Source organism: Pteropus vampyrus, unplaced genomic scaffold (assembly GCF_000151845.1).
Source record: "Pteropus vampyrus isolate Shadow unplaced genomic scaffold, Pvam_2.0 Scaffold18, whole genome shotgun sequence".
NCBI classification, from domain to species: Eukaryota; Metazoa; Chordata; class Mammalia; order Chiroptera; family Pteropodidae; genus Pteropus; species Pteropus vampyrus.
In genome coordinates, this window is record NW_011888799.1 from 5,348,976 (window position 1) to 5,358,265 (window position 9,290).

At 50.1% G+C, this 9,290-nt stretch overlaps 1 protein-coding gene across 1 annotated transcript in view; it reads right to left on the minus strand.

Annotated features, from left to right (window-relative positions):
• The window catches only part of CUNH6orf132 (chromosome unknown C6orf132 homolog), a 34,107-nt gene extending 26,446 nt beyond the window's left edge, over positions 1 to 7,661 (minus strand). Inside the window, exon 1 of the mRNA XM_011354616.2 lies at positions 7,391 to 7,661. Coding sequence (XP_011352918.1) covers positions 7,391 to 7,526 — 136 coding nt within the window. The 5' untranslated portion in view covers positions 7,527 to 7,661. The remainder of the gene's footprint in view (positions 1 to 7,390) is intronic.
• Positions 7,662 to 9,290: the final 1,629 nt, after the last annotated feature.

The window sequence follows — 9,290 nt, forward strand, 5'->3', positions numbered from 1 at the left end:
AGGAAGGAAGGAAGGGAGGGAGGGAGGAAAGAAGGAAGAGAAAGAAAGGAAGAAGGAAAGAGAAGAGATATGGCTAGCACCTGATAGACTTTCCCTGGGCTCCTCATACCTGAGCTCAATTCCCAATTGGTCAAGACATACCAGCAGGTGAGGCAAGTGTGGCCACCATCATAAGCTAGGTCTTCCAGGGTTCAAGGTTAGGGCCAGGGCTTTCTGAGCCTCAAAGTCAAGGTCCAAAACTAAACAGAAAACAATGGAGTCCGACCTTGGAGATTTTCCTATGGAAGTAAATGAACTCCATTGAGATCACAGTGTCAGGGACACTAGAATGGACATGCTTGAAAAGCAGCTCCCTCCCTCAACTGGGGAGGTAAAGAAGGGCCAGGACACCTCTTGAGGAAGGAAAAGATAGTGAAGAGGTGAGGGGGCTGACAGAGAGGAGGCTGGACAGCTTGCCGTCTGAAGACACAATGGGATTGCTCAATTGGAAAAGAGGGGCCCTGTCCTAGGGTCTTGCCAATCCTGAAACTTGGAAACTCCTTCTGTGTCTGCCTTTTTACTTGACCCCTTTCCCACTGGAAGAGTTTTGGGGGATCTCAGAGGCTTTGAGCTTGCCACACAGACCAGAGAGGCAGCTGAGGAACATCCTGGTGGGATTCAGAAAGCAGGAAAATGAAGAGTCATCCTGAACCAGAAGCCTCCAGGGAAAGGGGGCAGGCACCTTCGGGAGACCCCTGAAGCAACTCCAGCAGCTGGGAAGCCTTGGGAGACCCAAGTAGCAGAATCTCAGCAGAGCCTGAGCCCCGGGTGGACCACAGCCCTGTCAAGATACAAACTCAAGCCTCTATTTGGCAAATTCATCTAAAAATAACAGTAATAAAAGAGGAGGAAATCCAGATCTGCCTCCATTTACCTAAACCTGATCACTAAAGCAATCTCAACCTCCCCCCAAATGAAACCCTCTTTCTGATGTAATCATGCACAGAATTCCTTTATATTTGGTTACATTTCTCCCTCATGTCTTGACAGGAAACGAAGGCAGCTTTGCTTTCTTTTACTCTCACTCAAGGACTTGACTTCACATAAATATCACCTCATATCCAAAAACCTGGTTTGAAAATGATTCTTGCTGCCGCACCTGGGGACAGCAGCGCCCCTCCTCCAAGGCCTCCCTCAGGAGAATCTGATCCTACTATTGGCTTGAGGAGTATTTACATTGTGTCTGAGACTGAGCTCTGAGGAAGCCACAACCAAGGAGCCAAGGCTCAGCCCCAGGCCATAGGCCTCAAGCAGCCCACAGCCCCTCAGCTAGGAGCAGAGGCAGGACACTGTGATTAGGGCCACAGGTGCAGGGTCCAAATGAACTTGAGTTCCAGTCCTTGCTCCATCACTTATCAATTGTGGGATCTTGGGAATGTTACTAGACCTCCCTGAGGCTGTTTCTTCATCTCTGTAAATGTGAGCAGGGTCCTTACTGGGTGGGCTGGTGAGGCTGAATGAGATAAAGTGTGCAATAGGTTAGCACAACTCTTGGCAGGTAATTTGTGCTCAATAATTGGGAGAGCTACTTATCAACCTCATCATCATCATCATCATCATTACACTCTCTCTGCCCCACCTTACCTAGCTCCACCAAGGGTTTGGGCTCTGAGCTTAAATCAGGTTGTGTCACTGGCAAATTATGGGTGAACATCTGTAGGCATGGGTAAAGGCCACAGGAGGCAGGTGGCCCTTTGTTCTTTTGTCCGGGAGAACTCTTAGTCTGAACACTTGAGGCTACCTTCTTTGTGCATGAGGACACTGAAGCCCAGAGTGGATGGGGCTGGCCCAAGGTCATAGAGCTGTGGTGGTGCCATGGCCCAAGCAGGGCCCTGGCTTGTAGTGCTGGGCTCCAGGCACAAATAGTACAGTGCCTGACACATGGCACATGCTCTCTGCCTCTCCCCAAACAGGCTGACCTGGTTCTCTCAGTCTGGGGCTGTGTGTGTGTGTGTGTGTGTGTGTGTGTGTGTGTGTGTGTGTGTGTGTGTGTGTGTGTGTACCTGTGTTAAGTAAAGGGGTAAATGGCCAGCTGGCTGCCTCACTCCCAGGCCTTTTTTCTCCCCTTCTTTCCAAAAGAAAGAGCCTCCCACTAGGTCTCGGACATTTCTTTCCTCACAGAGTTCAGGTTTGCTCTTGCTCCCCCAGCCCCAAAGCTGCCTCTGGATCTCCACGGAGGCTGAGGTCTGGGACAGTTATTTAGCTCTTTCCCCAAATCTTAGGTCCAGACTAAAGAGGAAACTAACAATAAAAATGTCAATGTCTAACATCTATTAAACTTGTATGATGAACTAGGCACTATTCTAAGTGCCCTTCACAAACCTGTGGGGGAGATACTCTTATTATTCTTGTTTTGCAGATGAGGAAATTGAGGCTCAGCGAGGTTAAGTCTCCTGCCTAAGGTCCCACAGCTGGTGAGTCAAAGGGACCAGGATTGAAGCCCAGGCACCTAAGTCTAAGTCCAGTCCTTTCTGGTCATAGTCAGCACAGCAGGGAAATAATGCAGGGACCCATCACCTCTTCCCTTGGTCTCCTGTTTCTTCAGTAGTGAGACTCAAAAGTTGCTGAGGCCTAATGAACCCAGGAATCAAAACCCCAGCTCCTCCAAGTAATACCTGAGGGCTTTGAGCATTTTCTCAAGCTGTTTCCCCACCTGTCAAATGGGGATAATTACCCATGTTTTGGATGCATCCCAAATTCAGAGAAGAGAAAGACGCTAGCAGGGTTAAAAGAGCTGGAGTGATGGTGTTGAGACTCCAAATTGCCGGGAGCCCCCAAATGACCCCAGGAGCACTGGCCACCAGTCTAATCGGATTCCAGAGGCTTAGCTGGGCTGGGGCTTTAGCTGGGGAGTTTGTTGCCTTGACTCAGAGTAACCCAGAATCCCAAAATAGACCCCTCACCTCTACCCCACTGAGGTGGGGCATGCAATCCTTGGCCACTAGGGGAGCCCCAGCTTTTCAGGGAAGCAGTGTATGTGTGAGGGGCGCCATGAGAATGTAACCCATAGTGGCGTTAATGAGGCCCTTCGCTGCTAATTAACAGGAACCTGAAAAGGCCAGTCTGTCCCAGCAAGCCCCAGCAGGCCTGACCTCAGCCCCAGAGAGAAGCCTTTGTCCAAGGGCAGAGGGGACGCTGAGGTTGGGCTGGGCTGGGGCACGGATACACAGAGCAGAGGAGGGGGGAACAGAGAGGGAGGAGCTTTGGGAGCTGAGACTGGAGGGGGAATTGCACAGCAAACAGGCCCTCTGCTTCTTAGCTAGGACGCACTACTCAAAGTAGGGTCCATAGACCTGTGGAAGGACTTCCTCTGGGAACTAGCTGAAAATGCTGTCTTCCTCCATTCCCTAACCCACCACTTCAGAATCTGATCCTAACGACCGATGCCCTTAAATGTTTGAGCTGCCCTGAGATGAAATGACGGAGTTCTTTAACCTATCTAAGCCACCCGAGTCTATTTCCTCAGTGGAGAAAATATATGTAGTTTTTAGCGTAGTGCCTGATTCAAGAAATAACTGATACGAATGATATTATTATTGTTGTTGTTATTCATTTATTCGCTGGGAGAGAAGGAGCACCCTGTAGCGGGAATGCAGTGGTCAAGGGAGGGCCTGGCTTTCTGAATTGAACTATAGAAACAAGAGGAGCTTATATAATGGGGCAGCAGAGAAGGTGTGTATGTGTGTACTAACAGCCAGCAAACCACAGCACACCTCCAGGGGACAGGAGTAAACGATAGTCTCTTTCATATTCCTTCAACATACAGGTCAGCTTTCCCATAGGCCGGTGCCAGCCAAGCACTGGTGAGAAATCTATGCTCAGCTTCTAGGGTTCATGGCTTCCTACCCTTTAACCTGTCCTGAGACACAAGGTCAGGGGATCCTTGGAGGAGAGATATCAGAACCAGCAACCATTCTTGGGAGCATTGGGGTTCTCCTAATTAGGAACTAGCCACAGTCCCTTCTCATTTATTTAGAACCGGCAGGAAGTCCCAAGGGGAAAGAAAATGGCCCAGCTCCCATCAGGGGAAGGAAACCCCAGGATTCCCAAATCTTCCTGTACAAAAGAATCACCCAAGAGCCCTAACCCAGAGATTCTGACTTTGGGTTCCTGAGGTGGGACTCTTGAAATCTGTATTTTGAATAAGCGTCCTGAGTGGTCGTGATGGTGATTTACATTTGAGGCAAGAAAGAGAGTTCCCCAGCAACAGGGTGTCCTATTGCTGGAGTGGAGTGGGGTGGGGTGGTGGTAGATAAAAAAGCAGGCTTAATTAATCCAGGAGGCAAAGGAGGAGTCTAGAGCGCCAGGTTTCAGGCCCATCCCTTATTTCAGGATTCCCGAAGATCCACCCCTCTGCTTTCTCATGCATTGTTCTGCCTTTTTCTTTTAAGACCCTCAGCATGGGCTGGGGGAAGGGAGGAGGCTTAATTAGGATTGCAATTGCAGTAACTGAAGCCCTCAAGTGAAGTGAATTACCAGAATAAATGTTAGAAAAATTCTTTAAAGAAAAATTTATCCGTCATCACTTTCACATGACTATTTGCATTTTTTTGGCTGCACCTGGCCTACCCGGTGCAAATTTTTGCATGGCTGTAGCCACAGAGTAAGTGGTTACTCCTTACTTCCTTTATATACCCCTACATTGATTTTTTTCCTCCCTTCATCCCCACAGCCTGTCCTTCAGGTACTGGATACTGCCAGCATCGCAGAGAATGTTACAGACTCAGGGACCCGATGGAACTCTAATCTCAACCTCTTCGATACCTCAGGATGGCTTCTTCATGCCTCAGTTTCCTCTAGTCTATAGCAGTGTTAAGAAGAGGAACTGAAGCAGGTAAGGGCATGGAATTCTCAGGGTTGAGAATGACCTGATAATAATAAAGGGCCAGCTAGTAAATATCCTCAGCTTTGTGAGCCATACAGTCTCTGCTGCAGCTACTTAATTCTGCAAAGCAGACTAAACTCATATGTAAATGAGGGATGTGGCTGGTTGTGTTTTAATAAAACTTTATTTACAATCACAGGCCATGGGCCAGATTTGAGCCAGGGCCAAAATTTGCCAGTCCTTTCTTTAGGACATTTCTCTCTAATGCTCTTCAAAGCACTGCCGTATACAGAACTCAAGCAGTCGTTCTGTAGGCAGACTAGATACCATCTCCATTTAACAGAAGAAAAAATTGAGGCCCAGAGAGTAGCTAATCCCCACATTATTGACAGAGGCAGGACCCCAAGACAGGTCTGGCATCTCCATCACATCACAGAATCCCCAACACTTGTCCCGCCTATCCCCAACTCCAAGTACTTGTCCCGTTCAGCAGGGAGGAGGGCCTCTGCCACACCTACCAGCACCCAGGGGAACAACCCAGAAACACTGCCATCTTGCCGGGTGCACATTGTTTTCCACCTCTCCATGTGCAGGGTGCAACCAGGCTGAGTCAGCTGAGGGCCAGCCTTGCCCTGGGGAATGGGAGGGCCTGCCCCCTGGGTTCCAGCCCTGCCCAGGCTGATGAAGGCAGCAGCTGGCTGGAGATGACAGGGCACTGTGCCCCCATTTCTCTCAGAGAGACTGATCCCCACCAGCAGGCAAAAATGTAGACAAACGTCTAAGGCATTTCTGAAGTTTTCCCTTGGGGGAGGAGTTGGGGAGGGTTCTCAGGCAGATGCCCCCTCAAGTCAAATTCACCTTCGAATAACCTTTCACAAAGTCAATTCAGTAAGCTGGCTAAGAGTGTGGTCTCTGGATTCCGACTGCCTGGGTTCAAACGTTGGCTTTGCCTCATGAGGGGAAATTTTGGGGTAATGGACGTGTTCTAAAACCGAATTGTGGTGATGGCAGCACAACTAACTCTAAGTCTACTAAAAATCACTGAATTGTACACTTAAAATCCTGGCTCGGCCATTTAAAGCTGCGTGATCTTGGGCATGTTACTTAACCTCCCTGTGCCTCGGTCTCTTCATCTGTCAAACAGGAATCACAGGCTAGTTGAAGATTCAAAGAGTCAACAACATGAGGACTTTAGAAAGAAAAGATCAATAAATGTTTGCTTCACAGGCCAGGAGAGGTGTTTGGGCCTCACAGAGTTATACTTGGCAGCTAAGTTCCTAAACTGTGCCTCGAAACTGCCCTGCCCCTCCTAGCCTTTGCTCCTGCTGTTTGCTCTGCAAAATCTCGATGCCCTTTCCTCTCAGCTCAAATGTTAGCTGCAATCAGAGGTCATCTCTCCTCTCCGCTCCTTATGTACTTAATCATTTATAGCAAAGGCTTGGAAAGGGTTAGATGGCATATGGTTAACACTGTTGGCTCACTGGTCTGAGATCCTTGGGCCAGGGAGAGGGAACATCTTGTTTGCCCTACTCCTGTCCCAGTGCCTGTGTCCCCACTGAGACAACCTGGGTGCTGAACTGAATCCAATAGTTGGGCAGGAGCTGAGGCTAAAACATCTTCTGTGGGTCTCACCCAGTACAGTGGTCATAAAGATCAGTGAAGGTAATGGGGTGACAATGAAGGGAGGTGAGCTAAAGCAGTGACAGGTGACCTTCCTTGGGCCCAGAGCCTCTTCATACACAAGAAGTGAATTCCTGTCCCCAGTCCCCTGGAGGCATGGTGTTTTCAGATGCCTGCAGAGATACACCACCATGACTCTGGGGCCAGGCTCAAGTCAGGAGCCTCCACTACCCCTTCCCAGGCTTCTATGTCTGAGCCCATAGACAACCCAGGGCCCAGGCTGACCTGGCAAGAGCCTGTGACCCCAATAAGAGAGTAAGTGCCTTGCACAGGCTGGTATCCTGCTAGCAGCGGCTCCTATTGACTTTTCCTGGGCCTCCCCTGTGCAGAACTAAGTGCCTGAGTATTTAGATAGCAGCCCCCTCCCGTTGCCTATGACCTTGGGCCAGGAGAAGCCTGGCAGGTACTGCGGAAAACAGAGGAAGTAGAAAGGGTGAGGGTTGGAGGGACCACCTCAGCCCTCCTTGGGGTGGGGGGCACTTCTGACTTAACAGAACTTCTGAAGGAGGGGCCACTGCAAACGTCAGGAAGCCTTGCTAGCAACACAAACATAACTTCCTACGAGGAAGGAAAACAAACACCTTGGAAGAGGAACTAGGATCAGATGTGGAGGAGCAAAGGTCTCCACCCTCGCTAGGGAGAGGGTCCCCTCCATCCGCGCACCTTTCTCCCCGCCGCGGCCCTTTCCCAGAGACACCCGCTGCGGCGGCGCCTCCCCTTCCACACAGCTCCTTCCCGGCCAGTTCACAAGTTCCAACGTGTTCCTGCCCCTCCGCCCCTAGCCGCGCGGAACGCCCGCAGCCCGGGAGGGGGCAGCGCCCAACCCTCTCCCTCCGGCGCACTCACCGAGGTCCCTGGTCCCCTCCTCCTGGGTGAAAATCCAGGGGGGATTGGTGGCGTAGAGGGAGGTGGTGTTGGGGTTGGCATGCTTCTTGCCGAAGAATTTGCTGAAGGTGCCCTGCACCGTTTGGTTTTTTTTCATGCTGCCGCAGGCCACGCGGGCACCGGGGAAGGACCGTCCCTCGGTCGCCCTGCCCTGCCCGGGACTGAACCCTGCACGGTCTCCCTAGGGCACTCTACCAGGCCATGCCCAGCGCCGTCCTTCCGGCCCGCGCACCGGGCGACAGGTGCTGCGGACGCCACCGCTCGCCTGGAAATGCGAGCTACCTGGACAGGTAAGAGGCTGAGGCTGTGAGCGGCCCCGCCCCGCGGTCGCCCAACTCCCCCGGCCACATTCCTGCCCGCCTCCTTCTACAACAGGCCATTGTTGGCACGGCCCGGTGGGCTTGGGACCTCGCCCGGCCCACGCCCCTCCTGGAAGACGAGCCGCTCCCCTCCTGGCCCTCCTCGTCCACCCCTCTTCTCCCCCGGTATGGGAGGAGGCGGGCAAGTCTCCTGCTTCTAAGGAGGGTCATGACTCGGTCAATATGGGAACTTTGACTCTGTACCCAACACTCGGGAAACGGCTGGCCAAAGTGAGCACACCCGAAAGGTTCTGCAGGCCTTCAAAAACACGGGCCACTAGACTTCAATGGACATAAGGAAATGCCCCTAAGAAAAAAAGGTAAGGGGGGGCAGGAGAGCAATAAACTAGCATCCCAATCTGATGACGAAGGTGGAAAATATCCTCATTGGCAGAGCTCCAAAGAGAATGTAGGATGACTAAATCTTGGCATTTCTTTGTACATCGAATTCTTTTTATTTTTTCTGTGAGGTTAAGTAAATATAATTTTTAAAAACTCAAGGTGAGTTGAGCCCACTTAAGGTTGGGGTCACTCTCCAGGGAGATTAGCTGTGGACCTTTAAGGTGCATGGGGTACCATCCTAGCTAAGGCAGGGAGTGACTGTCCGATGAGGAAAGTCCCATCAGATGAGAACTTGGGGGATGGTGTGAAAAATGCAGACTGGGGGAGAGTCAGCCCAAGGGGTTAGATTTCGATGCTTTTTGGGCAGCAGGAGTGGAAGGCTGGGTGGGAGGTGATCGAGTTGATGTGTTTCCTCGAGATCCCCAGAACAGCACCCATTGCTGCATTTCCTCTTCTGCTTCTCTCAGACGGTTGGAATAGTATAGTTCTATGTACCAAAGTCATATTCCCGTCAACTTTTCGTTTTGAAAACTCATTTGAAAGGCTAGTAAATTAACCACTTTTATTCCTTCCTCCTGGATTTACTGATTATTAACAAGTTGTCACATTTTCCTTATTCTCTCTCTCTCTCTCTCTCTCTTTCTCCACACACACACAAATACATACTTTTTTTTCTTTTCAGTAGGCTAAGAATAAGGGCAGTCTTCTAAATGACTACAAAATAGTTAACACTCTCAAATTTAACATCGATACTCTATTATCATCTCTCAAAATGTCATTTTAGTTTTTAATTTTTTTTAAAATCCACAATCTAATCATGTTTCACACACTGCATTTGCTTGTCATATCCTTTTAACCTCTTAATTCAGCACAGTCCAGCACCTTTATTTTTCATGACAGTGGCATTTTTTTAAAGTTTTCTTTACTTGCTCCAGCCTCAATGGACAAGATGAGTCAGACCTTCAGGGATTGTGGCTGTGAGGTGTTTCCCAAATGCTTTTGGTTGGAGACATGCCTGTGTTCAACCCTGTCCCACTCACCATGGCTAGTGCTCCTGGAACTAATTCTTGTTTTTAAGGAGTATCTGTGGAGGCTCTCCCAAATGTGCGGTACTGTGCTGAGGATTTGGGGTACATGGGTATGTAAAAGAATTAGAGAAG